The sequence below is a fragment of the Mixophyes fleayi genome, chromosome 2, assembly GCF_038048845.1.
Source record: "Mixophyes fleayi isolate aMixFle1 chromosome 2, aMixFle1.hap1, whole genome shotgun sequence".
Lineage (NCBI taxonomy): Eukaryota > Metazoa > Chordata > Amphibia > Anura > Limnodynastidae > Mixophyes > Mixophyes fleayi.
This window is the reverse complement of record NC_134403.1, coordinates 74,768,552-74,791,633: the sequence shown is the minus strand read 5'-3', so window position 1 is coordinate 74,791,633 and position 23,082 is coordinate 74,768,552. Positions and strand designations below refer to the sequence as shown.

General features: G+C 46.0%; 1 protein-coding gene across 1 annotated transcript in view; it reads left to right on the top strand.

The window, feature by feature from the left end:
* The window catches only part of LOC142141139 (thiol S-methyltransferase TMT1A-like), a 28,533-nt gene extending 5,683 nt beyond the window's left edge, over positions 1-22,850 (top strand). The window contains exon 2 of the mRNA XM_075199293.1: positions 22,590-22,850. Coding sequence (XP_075055394.1) covers positions 22,590-22,829 — 240 coding nt within the window. The 3' untranslated portion in view covers positions 22,830-22,850. The remainder of the gene's footprint in view (positions 1-22,589) is intronic.
* Positions 22,851-23,082: the final 232 nt, after the last annotated feature.

Here is a 23,082-nt window from a genome sequence, read left to right as displayed (position 1 = left end):
GTGAAAAAAATGTAACTTGAATTTTTTTTATTGTATTCTTGAAATAAAACAAAACAATGTATACAAAATACAGTCGTTAATACTGAAAGCAGTACAATCAACATTGCTGAAAGAAAAAGGAAAAATCATATAGAAAGAAAACATAAGGCAGAAGTAGATGGGGCGGGGGGCAGTAAGGAAGGGGAGGAGACATATTTAGAAACAAGTAACATATCAAAAATGTAATTTCAGGATCACCAATGCAGTAGGACCTATAAGATCTAGATCAGGAACTAAGGATCCTGGGGGGGGCTGATGTTCCATGTAATATTCATACCACGGGAACCACTTGATCAATGGGGAAGACACATCATATTTAAATCCAGTGGTTTCCATCACATAACATACCTTGTGTTTTGGCAGCAATTTTAAAAATGAGCGAGGGCAAATGGGACTTTCAAAGCTGGGCAATTGCCGCCCTTGTGGCGATGAGGATGTGCCCGGTGACATAGTGCTTGTGATGCTGGAGCTTTGGGGGGTAGAGGTGTAAAAGTGCCATGGCGGTGTTAGGTCCGTCTGATCACGAGACCTGAGAGGCGGATAATTCAAACTTCCCCACTATTTCTTAGGTCCGTCTGATCAGGTGACCTGAGAGGCGGGGAATTCAAACTTCCCCACTATTTAGTCTTCACTCTGAGACTCTCCTGTGTCAGAACAACAAGTGTACTTAGCGTCTGGCTGCTCCTGATCCCTGTGCTTTTCCTGTGCACTTCTCCCTGTGAATACTGGTTGACTTTCTGTGTACCGACCCGGCTTGTCTGTTTAACCCTGCATCTGCTGAATCCCTGGCAACACGCACTGGCTGACTTTCTGTGTACTGACCCGGCTTGTCTATTTAACCCTGCATCTGCTGAATCCCTGGCAACACGCACTGGCTGACTTTCTGTGTAACGACCCGGCTAGTCTGATTAACCCTGCATCTGCTGAATCCCTGGCAACACGCACTGGCTGATCCTCTGTGTACCAAACCGGCTACAGTTCCTGACTCCTCTCGTGTTTGTCTCCTCGTGCCTCCCTACTAGACAGCAAGGTATCTCTGGCTTCCTACTTCTTACAGTTAAGCTGTTTAATATCCAGCTAGACGAGGCCTTTTACTGTGTTCCCAGAACCGTTCACCCTACTACCATCTCTCTACCATGCCGGTGGGCTAACCCAGGGGCCGCGACCTGCGGGCCTCCGGTAGCTAAAACAATCCCGCCTTGCGGCAGTTCTTGGAGAAGACTGGGGGGTCCGTTAGACTTCGCGCCCTGGGAAGGCCAGTGCCAATACTGGTTGGTAATTGTCTCCAGTGAGACGTAATAGGCGGGGCATGGAAGGATACTTGATTTAGTGACCTGACAGATCAGATGGAACATCGTTTCTCACAATGGTCTGAGCCTCGGGCATATTCAGAAAACATGCTTAAATGAGCCAACCTTCCTGCAGTCCCTCCAACAGTATTTAGACACTGTGGGCCAGATTCTATGGAGCTTATCCGGGGTGAGATACAGCCTATGTACGACCTTAATCATAATTTCTGAATGATTGATACACTTAAACATTTTATAGATGTTCCGACAAATTTTCTCCCAATCCTCTACAGAGATAGTGACCCCAAAATCATGCTCCCATTTAGCCTGAACCAGCAGATCGTGTGTTTCAGTAGGAGACAAAGGGTCTGGTAGCATGTTGAGATTCCACTCACATGAGTAGATGAGCAGAATAATAATCTAACAAAGGGAGGTGCAGGCTTCAGTGAAGGGGGATGAGATGGTTAAGATTGTATCCAGTATCTGATTTGGAGGTATTTATAAAAGTCCCGACTGTGAATGTCGTACTGTTCTCAGAACCTGGAAAAGGGCAGAATTAAGCCGATCCTGTATTCGTGTAACTCCCTGTACATATCAATAACCTAGGTGAAGATCTGGAATCAGTTGCGAGAAGGCAACGATGGAGAGACTAGAGGAGTGGAAGCGAGTGTCTTGAGACAAGAGCTTCATCTTTTTCCCAAATAATAAGTGAGTCTGTGATACTACGTAGAGTAGTTACAGAAGTCTGTCTGCTAGTCTTATCCAGCCATACTAGTTCTGCTAGTGGCAGCGTCGGTCACACCCCCTTCTGGAAGTACACGGAGCTCACCTGGAGTCCCATTGTCCTCTCCAGGGGGCCCGCAGTCCTCTCCGGCATCCCTGCTGCAGCAGTGACAGCCAGACATCTTTCAAATGCGATCGCAGCTCAGATCATGTGACCCGTCCCCTCCCTCTGTCAGCTGATGTTCCCGCCGCCGCTGAGCTGAGCAGAGAGGCTGCAGCAATCAACATATGGGGAAGTAGATTCTAACCACCTGTTTATATTTTTTGTGCTATCACTATATATATATATATATATATATATATATATGTTAACCCGTGCATGATACTCATGCATTCTAGTCAAATCAAGCTACTTAAGGTGTTAAAAAGGTTCTTGTCATCTTCATCGCCACACACACACGCCGCTAGGCTTTTATATATTAGATAATGCTAAGAATTTAGTAGGTCAGTGTAGTATATAACTCCGCCCAGCAGGTGGCGCTGCAGCTTGAGCACTCTGTCACCCGATAGTTATTTCCACACACACACACACTAACACAGCATGTGTGTTCATGAGGTAAAATTACCTCACAAAAATGAGTTTGACCCCTCAACTCGTAAATTTAGCCTTTACTACCCCTCCCACGGGGGGAAGGGGGGATGATGGAAGTTAACTGACTTCACTATTATAATTTTTTTGTCAAATAATGTCAGTATACCAAATTTCAGGTCAATTGGATGAGCCCTTTCTGAGAAAATAGTTTTTTCCACACACACACACTAACACACGCCGCTAGGCTTTTATATATTAGATTAGAAGATAATGCTAAGAATTTACCTCACTTACCTCCACTCACTCCTGCCTCCAGCCTGCTCCAGCGAGGTTGGCGATCCTCAGAACGGCTGCCTCCAAATCGAGCCCCCGGCTCCGGCCTGCTGCTCCTACCAGGCTCACAGTCCGGCTCCAGCCCAGCTGCTTCCACCGCTTCTTCCTGGATATTGGGTTTTGCTGCCTTGCCTCTCGTCCTGACTCCCGGCCACCGCCACCACTTCCACCCACTCTAGGCCGCGGCTTGGGCCTACCTCTCAGCTGTTTCCTGCTGTCTCCGACCAAGCTCCGATCAAGCTTCCTGCCGCCTGCCCCTGGCTCCTGATGCATCCCTGGTGCCCGCAGTCTCCTGCTTGATGCTTCCCCGCTGCTACCACCTCAGCCTCCTGTTACCGCCTGGCCCGCTCTCCTTGTCCGGACCCCGCGTGGCCTGCCTGTCACCGACCGTCCTCCACGTGCTCCTCCCTGACTTGGATCTCTCCTTTCTGCATCTATTCACCCACCGCTGCCCCTGGGGACTGATCTCCGATCCGTTTTGCCTGGACCCTCCTGCTCCTGAACGCTGGTCTTTCACGAACTACTCCTGGACCCTCCTGCTCCTGAACGCTGGTCCACTCGAACTGCTCCTGTGAATACATGGACCTCTCCTGAACTCTCCCGGTACCTGCAGCCCTCACTGCCTTTTCTTGTGCTCAATTCCACCATACCATCTATCCATTTATTTAATTTATTTAATTTATCTATTTATTTTATTTATTTATTTATTTTATTTATAATCTATTTATCTTATTTATTCCACCTCTTATTTTATTTTATTGCTCCCCACTGCACACGGTCTTCATTGCTTAGATCGTGACTTCATTCATTTCACCATACCACCACACTGTTTAATTTAATCTATTTATTTTATTTACTCCACCTTTATTGTATTGTTCCCCACTGTACATTGTCTACATTGCTTAGATTGTGATTTCATTATCCTCCACTTTACATTGTTTTATTGCTTTGCAACTGCTCTCCATTTACATTGTCTACACTGGTTACACTGCTTTGTCCCCTCTAATTTGCTTTGTTCCCCCTCGGCTCCCTACCACCGCCCTCCCGACTGTGCTCCTCCCTCCCACCTCCCCGGCCGTTCTCTTACTCTCCTACCTCTCATTATGCCGCCTCGCTCCTTTCCTATACCCATCCTCTCCCCCTGCCCCCACCAAGGGCCCAAATCTCTCAGTACCATCTCTCAACCCCCCCCTCGCTCCGCCAACCCTGACAATCTGATCCATATCTCCCCTTCTCCATCTCTCCCTTTTTCGTGTGCCCTCTGGAACACCAGGTCTGTCCGTAACAAACTGTCCTCCATTCATGACCTCTTCATCTCTAACTCTCTTAATCTTCTTGCCTTAACCGAAACCTGGCTCACTTCTTCTGACCCTGCCTCCCCTGCCGCTCTCTCCTATGGCGGCCTCTCTTTCACCCACTCCACCAGGCCAGACGAGCGGCCAGGTGGGGAAGTGTGCCTCCTCCTATCTCCTAACTGCACCTTTCGGGTCATACCCAATTTACCTTCCCTCTCCTTCTCATCCTTTGAAGTCCACTCCATTCGGCTCTTCTCCCCCATCCACCTCCGCATCTCCGTCATCTACCGTCCCCCTGGCCCTTCCTCTCTTTTTCTTGACAACTTCGCCGCCTGGCTCCCCCACTATCTTTCCTCTGACCTGCCCTCCATCATACTGGGTGACTTTAACATCCCTATTGACAACCGTTCTGACCCCGCCACCATCAAACTTCTCACTCTTTCCTCCTCCCTTGGCCTCACACAGTGGACCTCCTCCCCCACCCACTGTCTTGGTCACTCCCTCGACCTCGTCTTCTCTCACCTCTGTGATCTCTCTGACTTCTCCAACTCTCCCTTCCCACTCTCTGACCACCATCTCCTCTCCTTCACTCTATCCTCCGCCCCCGCTCCCACCCCGCCCATAGCCACCCTCACCAGGCACAACCTCGACGCCATCGACCCCAACTCCTTCTCCTCCTCTCTGGATACTCTCCTATCACCCCTTCTCTCTCTGGCCTGCCCTGATCAGGCGTCCTCTCTCTACAACCTATCTCTCGCTACCGCCCTGGACACCGTTGCCCCGGCCTCTTCTATCCGCCGTCGTCGCCTTATTCCCCAACCATGGCACTCCAAACTCACCCGCTCCCTCCAAAAGTGCTCTCGCACAGCTGAACGCCTTTGGAGGAAATCTCGCTCCCTGGCTGACTTCCTTCACTTCAAATTTATCCTCTCCTCTTTCTGCTCTGCCCTGTCCCTCGCTAAACAATCCTTCTTTAAGTCCCTTATCTCTTCTCAGTCCTCAAATCCCCGCCGCCTCTTTGCCACATTCAACTCACTCCGCTCCCCCCCCTCCCACTGTCCCACCCTCCCTCTCTGCCTCTGACTTTGCCTCATTTTTCTCTTCCAAAATTGAAGCCATCAGACGGAACATCTCCTCCTCCCACTGCCCTCCCGCCCCCCTCACCACGTCACCCCCCGCCATTAACCAGCTGTGGTCATCCTTCATCCCCACTTCAGGTGAAGAAGTTCGCTCCCTTATTCTTTCCTCTCCACCCTCTACCTGTCCTCTGGATCCCATCCCCTCCCACCTCCTTCGCTCTCTCTCTCCGACTGCCTGCTCTTACCTCGCTCACCTCTTCAACCCATCACTCTCCTCTGGCGTTGTCCCATCCTCATTCAAACACGCTCTTATCTCGCCTATCCTCAAGAAACCCAATCTTGACCCCTCCTCTCTTCCTAACTACCGCCCTATCTCTCTTCTCCCTTATGCCTCCAAATTACTTGAGCGGATTGTCTGCAGCCGCCTCACCAGACACCTCTCTGACAACTCCCTCCTTGACCCCCTCCAATCCGGCTACCGCCCCCTCCACTCCACCGAAACAGCCCTGGCTAAAGTTACTAATGATCTCCTATCAGCCAAATCCAAGGGTCACTACTCCATACTCATCCTCCTCTACCTCTCTGCGGCCTTCGACACCGTGGACCACCCCCTCCTGCTGCATACTCTTCTCTCTCTCGGCCTCTCTGGCTCTGTTCATGCCTGGTTCACCTCATACCTTGCTAACCGCTCCTTCTCTGTATCCACGTCTGGTTCTTCCTCCACCCCCTCCCCTCTCCCTGTTGGAGTCCCTCAGGGCTCTGTTCTTGGCCCTTTACTCTTTTCGCTCTATATTTCCTCCCTTGGAGCTCTCATCTCTTCGTTCGGTCTTCAGTATCACCTATATGCTGATGATATTCAACTCTACATTTCTTCTCCTGATCTTTCCTCCTCCCTCCTCTCTCGTGTAACTGACTGCCTCTCAGCCATCTCCTCCTGGATGTCTTCACGCTTTCTTAAAATTAACATCTCCAAAACTGAACTCATTGTCTTTCCCCCACCCAGACGCCCTTCCCACTATGACCTCTCTATAACTGTTAACAACTCCACTATCTCCTCTGTCACCCAACTCCGCTGCCTAGGAGTCACTCTTGACTCCTCTCTCTTTTGCCCCCCACATTCAATCCCTTGCCCAAGCCTGTCGCTTCCAACTCCGTAACATTGCCCGCATCCGTCCTTTCCTCTCTCAAGATGCCACCAAAACTGTCATCCATGCTCTCATCATCTCCCTCCTCGACTACTGCAATCTCCTCCTTATTGGCCTCCCCTGCTCCCGCCTCGCCCCCCTCCGCTCTATACTTAATGCAGCTGCGAGACTCATCTTCCTCACACGCTGCTTCTCCTCTGCGTCCCCTCTCTGCCTTGCCTTACACTAGCTCCCCTTCCCCTACAGAATCCTTTACAAACTCCTCACCACCACCTACAAGGCTCTCTCCCAGTCTACTGCCCCTTATATCTCTAACCTCCTCTCCATCCACACTCCCGCCCGTTCCCTGCGCTCAGGCAATGATCGCCGCCTCTCCTCCACTCTGATTACTTCTTCCCACTCTAGAATACAAGACTTCACCCGAGCTGCCCCCCTTCACTGGAACGACCTCCCTCGCTCCATCCGTCTATCACCCAATCTGTGCTCCTTCAAGCGGGCACTTAGAACTCACCTGTTCCTTAAGGCCTACCTACCATCCACCTAACCTTTCACCTCTTCTGTTTCTCACTGGCTCCTTTTTCTCTTCCCCTTGCTTCACTGGCTCCCTCTTGTGCCTGATTTTGTCTACCCTCCCTTAGGATGTAAGCTCGTATGAGCAGGGCCCCTCTCCCCTCCTGTCTCCAGACCTGTTCTTCCGCTCCGTCTTTACAGTATTTGCCTGCCTGGAGTTTCTGAAGTTCTGGTACTTTGTGTTTACTGTTCTGTATTGTTTTACCCTGTATAGTCTACTGTTTGTACCATGTACGGCGCTGCGGATACCTTGTGGCGCCTAACAAATAAACGATAATAATAATAATAATAATAATTTAGTAGGTCAGTGTAGTATATAACTCCATCCAGCAGGTGGCGCTGCAGCTTGAGCACTCTGTCACCCGGTAGTTTTTTCCACACACACACACTAACACACGCCGCTAGGCTTATATATATTAGATATATTGTGTGTGTGTGTGTGTGTATATATATGATGTGTGTGTATGTATATATATATATATATATATATATAATATATATATATATAGTGGGTATATATATATGTGTGTGTGTGTGAATTGGGGGGCACTATTGCGGGCATAATGTGAAATGGGGGGCACTATTGCGGGCATAATGTGAATTGGGGACACTATTGCGGGCATAATATGAATTGGTGACACTATTGTGTGGAATAACATTGGGGCACAACTGTGTGGCATAACATAGTTTTGGGGGCACTACTGTGTGGCATAACATTATTTTGGGGGCACTACTATGTGGCATAGGGGGGCTGCCTATGTATACTAAACTATAGATGGGCTAACTATACTAAACTATAGTGAGGGGGGCTGCCTATGCTAAATTATAGTGAGGGGGGCTGCCTATGCTAAACTATAGGGAGGGGGCCTGCACAAAGAACACTATAGGGAGGGGGTGAAGGGGCCTTTAATTTAATGCTGAGGTGGTTTGGGTCTATAATTGAATGTGGGGCTGAGTGTGGGGAGGAGGGCTATCTATTAAATGTGAATATTAATTATTTAATGCTAGGAATGGTTGTGGGAAATGGATGTATTAAACGTAAATTGCTATTAATTTATTGCTGGGGCTGTTTGGAGGCAGGGTAATATGTTTATTTATTAAATGGGAATACTATTAATTTAATATTGGGGTTGGTTGGAGGGAAATAGATCTATTAATCAAATGTGAGCACTATTACTTTAATGTAGAGGCTGGAGAGAGGCCTAATTATTAAATGTGGGTGCTGTTGATTTAATGGCGGGGACGGTTGGAGTTTTCTAAATGTACCCATTATTTTTTCCAAATAGGGCCCTCAACATTCCAAGAACCAGACAAGCCGCAACTAAAGAAACCAGCAGCCACAGGTGGTAAAAGTGACAAGAACAAGTAGGACAGTCTGCCAAATGTTCTGAGTCTAGTGCAGTCTTGGCTAACCTGTGGCACTCCAGATGTTGTGAAATTACAAGTCTCAGCATACCCTTCCAGCAATAAGCTGCTATATATTGGCAAAGAATGCTGGGGCTTGTAGTTTCACAACACCTGGAGTGCCACAGGTTAGCCAAGCCTGGTCTAGTGGGACAATCCCGATTTTTGGTGACTGTTCTGCCCAATCTAAGGGGCAGGTCAAGACTGTGAACTCTTTATATACACACTGCATTCCTTATATACTACACTATGGTGCTAGCTGTCCTTCGTGGGCTGACCACTCCCACTCTAGTGTCTGGTCTCGCCTGTATGATGGCTGACCACACCCCCTCTCGTGGGCCCCTAGCATTGCAGTCCCCCGGTGGGCCCTTCATGCCCCAGTCTGACACGGGCTAGTGGGAATGGAGAAAACTTATGGGATTCAATGTTAACCCAAGGTTTAAGTGGGGTAGGGGCCTGCCAGTCTCTAAGTTTGTCTAACAAGACTTGTTTGTGAAATTTAACAAAATTGGATACAATATGTAGGTCATATGATGGCTAAAAGGAATTTGTTTAAAATGCAAGGACAAGTATACAGCAAAATATGAATCAAAGTATTCAGAATAAATTTAAAGAGCACTTGTCACCTCTGAAACAGGGCATCTTATGTTAATAAGAATATATTTAAAGTGTACTGAAAAATAAAATTTTCCAGCAACAATCCCTTGGTTCACTCAGGAGAGGAGTATCTAAGAAGCATTATTAGCTGTGTCCTGTCCCAACCCCGATAGCTCCTGCTCCACAACAGCACTGATCGAGAGAGGGGCATTAATGAGAGCGATTAGAGCGATTAGAATGTAAGCTCGGATTTTAAGCATGCTAAATTACCACTTAATCATCCAACCTATCAATGCAACTGAGGGGGGTTCCCTCCATTAATCTTTTTCATAGCCTATAAGTACTAAAGAAGTGACAGGTCCTCTTTAAACATACTTTAGTGGCAAAAAAACAAAAAAATACACTAATCCCTAGTGGCACCCCCAAAATCTGCTGCCCAATATGTACTCAATTGAAGAGAATGCACTCTCTTCTAAAATACTATAATATATATAAAAGGAACAAATTGTACATATATGCAGCTGTTTGAGAATTTCTGAAAAAGTACCAAAATCTTTCAATTTCTCACTGAAACTTGGAAAAAACACTACATAATGTAATATATCACAACTTTCCAAATAGTTCTCACAAGTCGTAAAAGAGAGGTTAGTCAACACCGTGAAATCCTTATCAGAAAATACCAGAGAATACTTGTGTTCTTCCAGCACACCTTATTATTAAGTAATTAAATTATTTAAAAAAATCTTTTTTTTTTTGCGCATGCGTTTTGATGTGCCTTTATATTGCACATATGCATGTGCATATCCTACACTCTGTTCTGTCTGTCTACATATTACAAATAATGTTTAGGCAGAGTGTAATAATAATGTTGAATAATAAAAAAAAAAAAAAGGAAGTTATTGAAAGTAAAAGTTAAGGGATAATGACTAAAGTAAAATAAGAACTTAAGCAAGAATAAAGTTGTATGTAATGAAGTGTATTTATTTACACTTATGTATATTTAATGTGCCCCGCAGTGAGCGTTAACAGTTAATAAGAGGGACATATAAGGAGAGGAAGCATACCTTAATGAGAAAGAAAAGTGCAACAAAGGGTCCAGAGGCAAAGTGTGACACTAAACTGAAAAGGTTGTGACTCAAAGACTGAATTCTTTAAAAAAAAGAAACTCATTGTTTTCAAGGTGTGGTTCAGTCTAAGAGATCTGTGCTGTGTACAGTTAACCATTCATTTTACTTCTAACTGGAATTCGGTTAACAAGAAAATAGTAAAACATTTATTGAACGTTATTGCTGTAGTGTAGTCCCTGCTACAAGTTATTGACATTCTGGGAGGGCAGTGAAAGTCAGAAAATTCAATTTAGTACTACCCCCTGCCATTTCCATCTCATCTGATTAAGTAAGGAAATAAGATGCATGCAAAATAAACAAAAACACATATATGGTAGATTAGTATATAGTGTTTATTACATTTATGTCTACTAAAAACTATTTAATATGACAACCCCATAAGTATAAGTTGTGGTGGCCCATCCATCACCTTTAGGGTTTGACCACACATATGTTTATAAAATGGCTATTCTTTAGTGGTTCGCTTTTAACACATTTTCCATGTGTTTTTTATGTATTGACACTGTACCAATACCACAGCTTGTACTGAAATAGGATGTGGTACATTCTAAAATTTAAAGGGGGCACTCAAATTTTACAACACAATAGTACAACATAATAGTTGGTTACTAATGATCTCCTATCAGCCAAATCCAAGGGTCACTTCTCCGTACTCATCCTCCTTGACCTCTCTGCAGCCTTTGACACCGTGGACCACCCCCTCCTGCTGCAAACTCTTCTCTCTCTCGGCCTCTCTGGTTCTGCCCATGCCTGGTTCGCCTCATACCTCGCTAATCACTCCTTCTCTGTATCCACGTCTGGTTCTTCCTCCTCCCCCTACCCTTTCACCGTAGGAGCCCGCAGGGCTCTGTTCTTGGCCCTCTACACTTTTCGCTCTACACTTCCTCACTTGGTGCTCTCATCTCCTCCTTCGGTCTTCAGTATCACCTTTATGCTGACGACATTTAACTCTATATCTCCTCTCCTGATCTTTCCTCCAAACTCCTCGCTCGGGTATCCGACTGCCTCTCCGCCATCTCCTCCTGGATGTCCGAGCGCTTTCTCAAAATCAATATCTCTAAAACTGAAATAAAACTGTCTAAAACTGTCTTTCCTCCGCCCAGACTCCCATCCCAAGATGACCTCTCTATTGTCGTCAACAACACCAACATCTCCTCTGTCACCCAACTTCGCTGCCTTTGTGTTACCCTCGAATCCTCTCTCTCTTTTGCCCCCCACATTCATTCCCTTGCCCAAGCCTGTCGCTTCCAACTACGCAACATCGCCCGCATCCCTCCTTTTCTCTCTCAGGATGCCACCAAAACTATCATCCACGCACTCATCATCTCCCGCCTTGATTATTGTAACCTCCTCCTTGCTGGCCTCCCCCACTCCCGTCTCTCCCCCCTCCGCTCTATACTCAATGCGGCCGCAAGACTCATCTTCCTCTCACGCCGCTCCTCCTCTGCCTCCCGTCTCTGCCTGCCTTACACTGGCTCCCCTTCCCCTACAGAATCCTTTTCAAACTCCTCACCACAACTTACAAGGCTTTCTCCAACTCTACTGCCCCTTATATCTCTAACCTCCTCTCCATTCACACTCCTGCCGCTCCCTGCGCTCGGCCAACGACCGCCACCTCTCCTCCACCCTTATCACCTCTTCCCACTCCAGAATCCAAGACTTTTCCCATGCAGCCCCCCTTCTCTGGAACGACCTCCCTCGTTTCATCCGTCTCTCTCCTACTCTGTGCTCCTTCAAACGTGCACTCAAAACTCACCTCTTCCTCAAAGCCTACCAACCATCTACTTAACCCCCATCTCCTCCCTTTGCTCGTCCTCCCTTCTCTCCTCTTGCCTCAACTGGCTCCTCTTGTGCCTGGTCTGTTTACCCTCCCTTAGGATGTAAGCTCGTATGAGCAGGGCCCCCTCCCCTCCTGTCTCCATACCTGTTCTTCCGCTCCGTCTTTACTGCATATGACTAGCCGGAGTTTCTGAAGTATTGGTACATTGTTCATTGTTCTGTATGGTTTCACCCTGTATAGTCTACTGTTAGTACTGTGTGCGGCGCTGCGGATACCTTGTGACGCCTAACAAATAAATGATAATAATAATAATAATAATAATAATAGGCCAAAGAAACCATTCATCCTATTTGTAATGCTCTTTTCAGATTATAGCAGATGCAAAGTGCATTGACAGCAGGATGGGTAGATATGTGAAAAGGAGCACTTAATGCAAAGCTAGGAAAAAAATCCTAGCACACTAGTCATTAATTACTCCTAAAGCCTTAAATAATTTAGGGAGGCTTAGGCCTGTCCATCTTTTAAATAGTATTTCAAGATATCTACACAGCCAAATTAATTTTAAATTACATTAAGATATTCTGCTAAGTTACTTAAGCAAGAAACAGAGCTGCAATAACTATTGATACATATTGAATTCCAATAGGATATCTAAATTACAAAGAAACTATATTATGATGTTTCAAGTAGTTTACATATATACAGTTGTAAGGTATGGCAAAAATATAATGTTTTGGAATATTTTGTTACCCTTCCATCACAGACAACAAAAATCACTTCACAACATCTGACTAAATAACCAAAACTCTGCTGTTATAGTACAAAAAGGACAATTTGTACTGGAGATTCTAAGGTAATCGTTTAGTGGATAAAAGGTTAGGACTTTGATCAGTGGTGGCTGACAAAGGTTTGGAAGGATAATTACTAAGGGTGTATGCACATGGTGGTCAGCCTGTATTGGTCCTTCACTTTAGCTGCATTCCCTACAACTAGAATTGAATGAAGCATAATGCAGCTTAAGCAGTACTTTAGAAAATAGGAATGTTTGATTCCTCTGAAGATCACAAGGGCCATGTGGAGCAACACAGGGAAAATGATTGCTAAACTGAAAAGTATAGTACATGTTCTCTTTGTTTCTTTTGCTCCGCTTTGTAACTTTGTATGTTGTTTATAACTTTTCCCTCTTGATCAATTAATCAGTGTATGATAATGACTACTGGTGGAATGCTTCTAAAGTGTCAGTGTGTACTGAGGTCAGTACCTGCTGTGCTACTATAGTTACTTAAGTTGATTTTGTACATTTACAGAAATGTGTATTGTTTGTTTTGGCAGGCCGGTTTTGGTTTGTTTCCAGTATGGCTTGGTCTCAAATAAATATGCATGGAAGAGCAAATACAAAGGTGAATTGTTCTGTACTGTATTTCTTTATAAATCTATATTGGCATTCAGCTAAGTACAGCACTGTTCAGCAAGTTTCTTAACTCCATGGACTATAGTCAGTTAAATGTTGATGTGACTCCTTCTTCTCTGTGCTCTACATAGTGATTAAAATAAATTGTTGTAATTGCCACTAACTGGAAACAATCCGCTGTGCCTACACTGCAGACAATTATTAACAGAGTATGGCATTCTTACAAAATGGAGTATATAACATGCATATTGCGCAATACTTCTAAATCATTTAATAAAGTGTGGGCGCCTTGGATATCATTTTTTCAAATTCAAACTCCTTTTGTCATATGATTTTTCTACATCATTCCATCTGCTACCTCTCCTCAGCCCCTTACCTCACTTTCCCTACCTCCCCCTCCTCTTTGCGATCCTTTGTTCTGTTCTCTTTTTTCCTTTCATCTAATGGCGGCCCGCCACACCGTCCTCTACTCTATTCTATCTACTTACTGCTGTCTAACTTCCTTCTTTTGTTTTCTCTCCCCTCTGTGTTAGAAACCCCTCCAGCCAGTACAACAACACCCGGAATCTACTCCGAAAGTCTGGTGTTCACTGGAGCTCCTAGTGGTGGGGACAGACTTGGCCGCAGACTAACAGAGGGTTGTGTGATGTGTACTGGTTGTGGAGAACCCAGGAGCAGAGGGTTATGGCAGACAGCGTATCCAGAGAATAAGCCGAGGTCAGGGGTCACTTGCTAGATAGAATCGTCAGAAAATACGCCAGGGGTCGGGGTCACGTGCAAATCAGCAGTATCAGAGGTTCAAGCCAGAAGGTCAAGGGCACAGGCAAAAAGACAAATCCAAGGTACTGGCAGGGGTCATATACGGCAAACGGCGGTCCAAAGGTTTAACACCAACAGCACAGCAGCAGGCAGCAACACAGAAGTCTGGAAGCTATAACCAGCAGGGAGGCTAAGCCCTCCCTGCCTTAAATACAGAAATGAACCAATGAGAGCCTAGCTCTCTAATTGCAGTCAGACTGGCCACTGTTTAATTAATTAATTAGCCCGCAGGCTGCTCGCATATTGCACATGCGCCCGGCTGCCCCATAGTTCATGGACGCGGCGCTGACCTACTTAGCGTCCGACCGTTGCTACGGCTGGCCCCGGAAGTGCCGTCCCAGTCATCATAGCGACGGCCGGGAAGCAGATGACAGAGTCGCAGCGGCTGGGAGGCACCCCGACATCCAGGTTTTCCAGGAAATTGTTTGAAGAATTCCTCAATGAGTTTGCGGGCGTGCAGGCGTCTCCAAGGAATCCAGGATTGTTCCTCAGTACCACGATCTTTCCACTGAACTAAGAAATGGATTTGTCCCTGGACCTTTTTAGGGTCCAGAATCTTCTCCATCACAAATTTTTGTGGCCTTCTGGGATGACAGGCTGAGACTTTCGTAAGTAACGGAGCCTAGACTTGCATGCAGGAATAGCAGCCTTCAGAAGAGAACAGTGGAAGGTGTTCGGCATCCTAAGTGAACGAGGAAGTTTTAGCCTGAAGGCGACAGGATTGACCTGTTTGGTGATCAGGAATGGGCCAATAAATCTAGGGCCCAGTTTTTTGCAGGGCTGTCTGTGCTTGATATTGCGGGTGGATAACCAGACTTATTGCCCCACCTTAAATGAACAGTCCTTCCGATGACGGTCTGCAAATTTTTTAGACTGGAAAGAGGCCCATACTAATGCAGCATGCACTCTTTTCCAAACAGATTTGAGGTATGAAGCTGTGGAACGGATCTCCGGAAAGCCAGAAGAGTTGAGCAAGGACAAGGAATTGGATCCCGGATGGAAGCCAAAATTACAGAAAAAAGGAGAGGTTTGAGTGGAGGAATGAGAGGCGTTATTATATGCGAACTCAGCCCACAGAAGCAATGATGACCAATTGTCTTGAAACTCAGTAGTGTAGAAACATAGACACTGTTACAACAATTGGTTCACTCTTTCAGTCTGTCCATTGGATTGAGGGTGATAGGCTGAAGAGAGACTGATGTTAATCCCAAGGATACTACAGAAGGACCTCCAGAACTGAGCAACAAATTGGGAGCCCCGGTCAGGGCCGGATTAAGGGAATGGAGGCCCCTGGGCTAAGGGGGCCTCCATTCCCCTGTGAGGGCCCCTCCCCCGTGATTCGAGCTCCCCGCCCCCCACCGGCACTTACCTCCTTCTCCGGCGTGCTGTACGCTCTTTACTGAGGAGATCTCGTGAGAGTGAGACTCACGAGGTCTCCTCAGTAAGGAGACTACAGCGCGCCGGAGAAGGACCGCAGTGAAAGTGCTCAGCAGCATTGATCAGGCCAGGGGCGCCCCCGCCCGATCAATACTGCTGCTGAGCACTTTCAAGGGCCCCCTGGATGCCATAGGCCCCTGGGCTGTAGCCCAGTTAGCCCTATGGTTAATCCGGCCCTGGCCCCGGTCCGAAACTATGTCAATGGGTAAACCATGAAGACGAAAAACATGCTGTACAAATAACACAGCCAGATTCTGAGCGCTAGGGAGCTTGGTCAGAGGAACAAAATGGGACATTTTACTGAAACGGTCTACTATCACCCAAATAGTGTTGTTTCCTGAAGAGTATGGCAGATCCACAATAAAATCCATTGACAGATGTGTCCAGGGTTTCATAGGTGTAGACAAAGGCATAAGTGGGCCTGAAGGAGAGATTCTGGAGGTTTTGTTTCTTGCGGAAGCTTCACAAGTGCGGACAAAGTTCTCAACATCCGAGGACAGTGAAGGCCACCATACAGAACGTGTAAGGGTTTCAAGGGTTCTAGAGATACCCGGATGCCCGGCCGATTTGTTCTCATGGACCTCAAAGAGGACAGCTCTACGTAGATGCACCGGCACAAAAAGATGCCCCACAGGTTTTTCAGCAGGGGCTATCTTTTGAAACTGACGTACGGTGTTTCCTAAGTCCTGAGTCAACCCGGTGTGAATGATAGAAGCCGGAATTATAGGTGAAGGTTCACCAGTGGGTAGTTGATGAGGTCGAAAGCTCCTGGACAAAGAATCCGCCTTAGTATTCTTAGAGCCAGGTCTGTAGGTTAGGACAAAATTAAAACGGGTAAAGAATAAGGCCCATCGAGCTTGTCTGGAGTTTAACCGTTTGGCAGACTCAATGTACAACAGGTTTTTATGATCAGTGAAGACTGAAATTGTATGAACTGCTCCCTCAAGCCAGTCTCAGGGCCAGAAAGGGATTATAACCTTCCTTTGGGCCACTTGGATCCTGGAAGTAAATCAATGGCACAATCGAAGTCTCTATGTGGAGGTAGAGAATCAGCGCCTTCTTGGAAAACACGTCCTGGAATTCACGATACGCAGAAGGCAGTTGATCCGGTAGCGGCTGCAGGAGCCGAAGAGACATGGCCAAACAATTTTGAGAACAGTGACTACTCCAACGAGTAATTTCTTCAAGATTCCAGTTGATCACGGGATTATGGAGGTGGAGCCAGGGATGACCCAGAATTAGTGGAATGGAAGGGCAATCAATGAGGAGAAGAGACAGGGTTTCGGAATGAAGAGACCCAACTGTAAGTCGTAAAGGGCGGAGTCCTGAAGGAAATCCTGCCTCCGGGTAAGGGACCCCCATCCAAACCACAAACAGTGATAGCGGAATTCATTTTCATGAAAGGGATTCCAATGGACTTGGCCAAACTGATATCCATAAAGTTGCCTGCGGGACCGCTATCAATATATGCTGAGATGACAGAGGAGTGTGATCCACAGGAAAGATGAGCAGGAACTAATAATGCATTTTTGGAAAAAATGAACTGCAGACCTAGATGAATTTCTTCCACCTTCTCTAGGCCTGATCTTTTCCCAACTTGTTGGGACAGGAGCGCAGAAGGTGACCTTTGGTTCCACAATATAGGCTGAGGCCTAAGGTGCGTCTCCTAGTTCATCTGCTTCCCGGCCGTCGCTATGATGACTGGGACGGCACTTCCGGGGCCAGCCGTAGCAACGGTCGGACGCTAAGTAGGTCAGCGCCGCGTCCATGAACTATGGGGCAGCCGGGCGCATGTGCAATATGCGAGCAGCCTGCGGGCTAATTAATTAATTAAACAGTGGCCAGTCTGACTGCAATTAGAGAGCTAGGCTCTCATTGGTTCATTTCTGTATTTAGTCTGTCCATTGGATTGAGGGTGATAGGCTGAAGAGAGACTGATGTTAATCCCAAGGATACTACAGAAGGACCTCCAGAACTGAGCAACAAATTGGGAGCCCCGGTCAGGGCCGGATTAAGGGAATGGAGGCCCCTGGGCTAAGGGGGCCTCCATTCCCCTGTGAGGGCCCCTCCCCAGTGATTCGAGCTCCCCGCCCCCCACCGGCACTTACCTCCTTCTCCGGCGTGCTGTACGCTCTTTACTGAGGAGATCTCGTGAGAGTGAGACTCACGAGGTCTCCTCAGTAAGGAGACTACAGCGCGCCGGAGAAGGACCGCAGTGAAAGTGCTCAGCAGCATTGATCAGGCCAGGGGCGCCCCCGCCCGATCAATACTGCTGCTGAGCACTTTCAAGGGCCCCCTGGATGCCATAGGCCCCTGGGCTGTAGCCCAGTTAGCCCTATGGTTAATCCGGCCCTGGCCCCGGTCCGAAACTATGTCAATGGGTAAACCATGAAGACGAAAAACATGCTGTACAAATAACACAGCCAGATTCTGAGCGCTAGGGAGCTTGGTCAGAGGAACAAAATGGGACATTTTACTGAAACGGTCTACTATCACCCAAATAGTGTTGTTTCCTGAAGAGTATGGCAGATCCACAATAAAATCCATTGACAGATGTGTCCAGGGTTTCATAGGTGTAGACAAAGGCATAAGTGGGCCTGAAGGAGAGATTCTGGAGGTTTTGTTTCTTGCGGAAGCTTCACAAGTGCGGACAAAGTTCTCAACATCCGAGGACAGTGAAGGCCACCATACAGAACGTGTAAGGGTTTCAAGGGTTCTAGAGATACCCGGATGCCCGGCCGATTTGTTCTCATGGACCTCAAAGAGGACAGCTCTACGTAGATGCACCGGCACAAAAAGATGCCCCACAGGTTTTTCAGCAGGGGCTATCTTTTGAAACTGACGTACGGTGTTTCCTAAGTCCTGAGTCAACCCGGTGTGAATGATAGAAGCCGGAATTATAGGTGAAGGTTCACCAGTGGGTAGTTGATGAGGTCGAAAGCTCCTGGACAAAGAATCCGCCTTAGTATTCTTAGAGCCAGGTCTGTAGGTTAGGACAAAATTAAAACGGGTAAAGAATAAGGCCCATCGAGCTTGTCTGGAGTTTAACCGTTTGGCAGACTCAATGTACAACAGGTTTTTATGATCAGTGAAGACTGAAATTGTATGAACTGCTCCCTCAAGCCAGTCTCAGGGCCAGAAAGGGATTATAACCTTCCTTTGGGCAACTTGGATCCTGGAAGTAAATCAATGGCACAATCGAAGTCTCTATGTGGAGGTAGAGAATCAGCGCCTTCTTGGAAAACACGTCCTGGAATTCACGATACGCAGAAGGCAGTTGATCCGGTAGCGGCTGCAGGAGCCGAAGAGACATGGCCAAACAATTTTGAGAACAGTGACTACTCCAACGAGTAATTTCTTCAAGATTCCAGTTGATCACGGGATTATGGAGGTGGAGCCAGGGATGACCCAGAATTAGTGGAATGGAAGGGCAATCAATGAGGAGAAGAGACAGGGTTTCGGAATGAAGAGACCCAACTGTAAGTCGTAAAGGGCGGAGTCATGAAGGAAATCCTGCCTCCGGGTAAGGGACCCCCATCCAAACCACAAACAGTGATAGCGGAATTCATTTTCATGAAAGGGATTCCAATGGACTTGGCCAAACTGATATCCATAAAGTTGCTTGCGGGACCGCTATTAATATATGCTGAGATGACAGAGGAGTGTGATCCACAGGAAAGATGAGCAGGAACTAATAATGCATTTTTGGAAAAAATGAACTGCAGACCTAGATGAATTTCTTCCACCTTCTCTAGGCCTGATCTTTTCCCAACTTGTTGGGACAGGAGCGCAGAAGGTGACCTTTGGTTCCACAATATAGGCTGAGGCCTAAGGTGCGTCTCCTAGTTCTCACTTCCTGGGAGAGGCGATAGGCGCCTAGCTGCATAGGTTCCGCAGCTTCTATATTAGAAGTAGGCACAAAGAGGAATGTACTGGGAGTGGGTGCTTCCTTCTCAGCTCTTCTTTCCTTGAGGCGTCTATCAATTTTGATTGTGAGCTGCATAAGTCCCTCCAGGGAGGTAGGTGAAGGGTACTGTACCAGGGAATCCTTTAATTGTTCTGACAACCCCAAATGGAACTGGCTGCGTAAAGCTGGGTCATTCCGCTCACTGTCAGTGGACCAGCGCCTGAATTCGGCAGCGTATTCTTCGGCAGAGCGTCGGCCTTGTTTTAGGGATCTGAGGTGGGCCTCAGCGGATGCTACCCGATCCGGGTCGTCGTACAGGAGGCCTAGGGCTTCGGAAAAAGAATCCACAGACCTCAGCGAAGGACTGTCGAGAGGCAAGCTGAAGGCCCAAGACTGCGGGTCCCCCTGAAGCAACAAAATCCCTATACCCACTCTTTGTTGTTCAGAGCCGGAGGAGCGGGATCGGAGACGGAAGTAAAGTTTACAACTCTCCTTAAAGTTACGGAAGAGACTTCTGTCACCAGATAATCGATCCGGCAAGTTCAGCTTGGGCTCCACGGCAGGAGCTGACGGGTTCTGCTGGACTTGAACTTGCGCGGCTCTGGTGGCCTCTTCCTGAGCAGATAATTGTTGATCAAGGTTTTGGACCACCTGGGATATGGACTGGATCTGACCTGCTCACCAGAGGACCAGGCTCACTCCAACGCCATGGTCTGACCATATCGCCTCATCCTCCCATTTACTCATGAAAAGATTGGCGTAGCTCGGAGCGAACCTGGTCCTCATAGCTGTGCCCCTAACCTGCAGGTAAAATTTTTGAGTATGAAATTGATATCTTCAATAATAAATTCAGTTTGCTCTAATTTGATATTATGGCCATTTGTGAGATGATATTTAACTTTTTAATTTAATTTAAGTTTACTGGCTAGTCCTTGTGAATAATCGATGACCGTTTATATAGACACAACGTCACTTGTGACCAGCCAGTAATCAGACTGCCACGTAATATCTTGTAAAATTTGTAATACTTGCATCATGTCTTAAAGATGGGATGTCTGTTGTTTCACGTATTTTTGAAGAAATTGATCCAGATATTGAGAAAGATTTGCTGTTAATGATTTAATCCCAGAGATTATGAGTCGACCAGGAGGGTTCTGTAGGTTTTTGTGTATCTTTGGTAAATAATAAAAAACTGGAATGACTGGATGTTTAACATTGAGGAAATCATATTCTTTTTTGGTGCCCTTGTGGAAACCATTTTTCACTAAACTAGTTAGTAGTTCTTGATATATACTAATGGGGTCAGACTTCAATGTTCGGTATGTGTCTGAATCTCCTAAAAGCCTTAGAGCTTCAGCATTGTACTAACTGCTATCTAAAATCACAATCCCCCTTTATCTGCAGGTTTTATCACAAAGTTTACAGATGGGCAGATGTTAAGTGATATGTACTCAGAATAAAAATGTCACCTACATGTGAAACAATTTCCATTACAGCTCTTAGTATCTATTTGATGTTTGGGATAATTAGATTTAAACAGAATAGCACTTTGAGTAGTACTTCCATTGTAATTTTAGTAGGCAAAATGGTAGGTTAGAGGAATCCCCTTTTTATTCATATATTTATTCTTTTAGTTGATGTACCACACTTTCAATGTAACCAATTGTCTATCTTTCCTATTGGTCAATATTTTCTGCCATGTATTCTTATCGATTCCTACATTGTACCGTTTTATAAGCTAATTATGTTAACGATTGGACGATGAACCAATTCACTATCTGTCAATAAACCTGTGGACTATTGAAACTGACACACACAGGACCGATGCATTCCCCATTGAGAAAGTCACAATAGTGAAGAAACACGTTTGGGTACCGCCTTCACTACGTTCAGACCTACACCCGCCTACAGGAAGTCACGTGTTATTTGGACCTAATCAGCTGTACACACCGCACACCTAAAATTCAAGACATTGTTTTATATTTCAGTTACAAGTGTTAATTTTAGTATCTCTGTTTTTGTTTGTGCCTATTTATTTTACTGGATTTAATTTATTAAACTAGTATTTTATCTCATCAGCCATATTGTATGAGTTATATACTTACTCAAAGTACGGGTGTTTAAGAGCTAGATCTATTCCATTTGTTTGCAGATATCTTTGACAGGTCTGGACAACCTGTATGATCTACAGCAGTTTGTCCGTGCTTGTATTAGAATTACTGTGCGCACAATTTGTTTTTTCTATAAATATTGCAGCACCTTATCACATACTTGCCAATTCTCCCGGAAAGTCCGGGAGACTTCCGAAATTCGGGTCAGTCTCCTGGGCTCCCGGGCGAGCTAGCATTTCTGCCGGATCCTGGATATCACGCCATTTTGGAGGGCGAGAGGGGGCGGGGCGAGACCAACCACGTCATTTTGGCCCGACCCCCGCAATGTAAATTACGTTTTCGCGGGGGGCGGGGACAAAATGACAAGATTGGTCTCGCCCCGCCCCTTCCCGCCCTCCACTCACGCCCCCTCTCCCAGAAACTTGTTTCCGGGAGTTGGCAAGTATGCCTAATCACCAACATTAAGTGATTTTCTAAGTAAAAAAATAGTGTACAGTACACAATTAAATACCATGTGTTATGTTGCATTTGACTAGGGTAAGGGGACCTTTTTGTCATTAATCCTCATCTCTTGCAGGTCTGTGTTCCCAGTTTTCATGTGGGAATAAGGGTGTGCTGGTCATGTTGGAAGCAGTGAGCTGTATCACTCATGTGATTATGTTAGTGCAGACAGGGAAACATGCAACAGGTGCAGTGTCATGATGTTGGGAAGGGAATGGGGTCAAGCAGGAAAACATAGTACATAGTACTAATATAAGGTTCCTGTCAAACTGATGCTGAGGAGACCGTGGTTTCAAATGCATCTCTATATGAAATGACATTTTATACATCCAGCTTGTTTTTACAGTTAACTTTACTTCAAGTAGTTTTAACAAATGTAGTTCAATTTATATGTATGTATATTTCTATTTATTCTATTGTTTTGTTTCAGGGTGGAGCCGTCTACTTCCTAGAACATGTGGCTTGCACAGATGAGTCCAGCTGGATTAGTTTTTTTCAGAAAGTCATTAATCCCACCTGGAATTTGATTTTTGATGGCTGTAGTGTACGAAAGACCACATGGAAAGACCTGGAAAATGCTAAATTCTCAAAGTTGAATCTGCGCCACATAATTGCTCCAACATCTTTGAAGCTCATTAATCCTCATATTATTGGATATGCTGTGAAATAAATACATATATTGTATCATTTAGATGGAGCATTTGGGCTCTATTTATCAAAGGGAAAAAAATTGCTAATGGTTCATTCAAGCGCAATGGAGATGCCATCTTAATTGATTTAAAATACTCTTTTATCTTTAAATCTAAAATTAAAGCTAAAATGGCAGATAGTTAATAATTGTAGGTGACTGTAATCTAGTATAAGATCCGATATTAGATAAACCACATACACACCAATGCAAAACAACCATTGATAAATCAGGC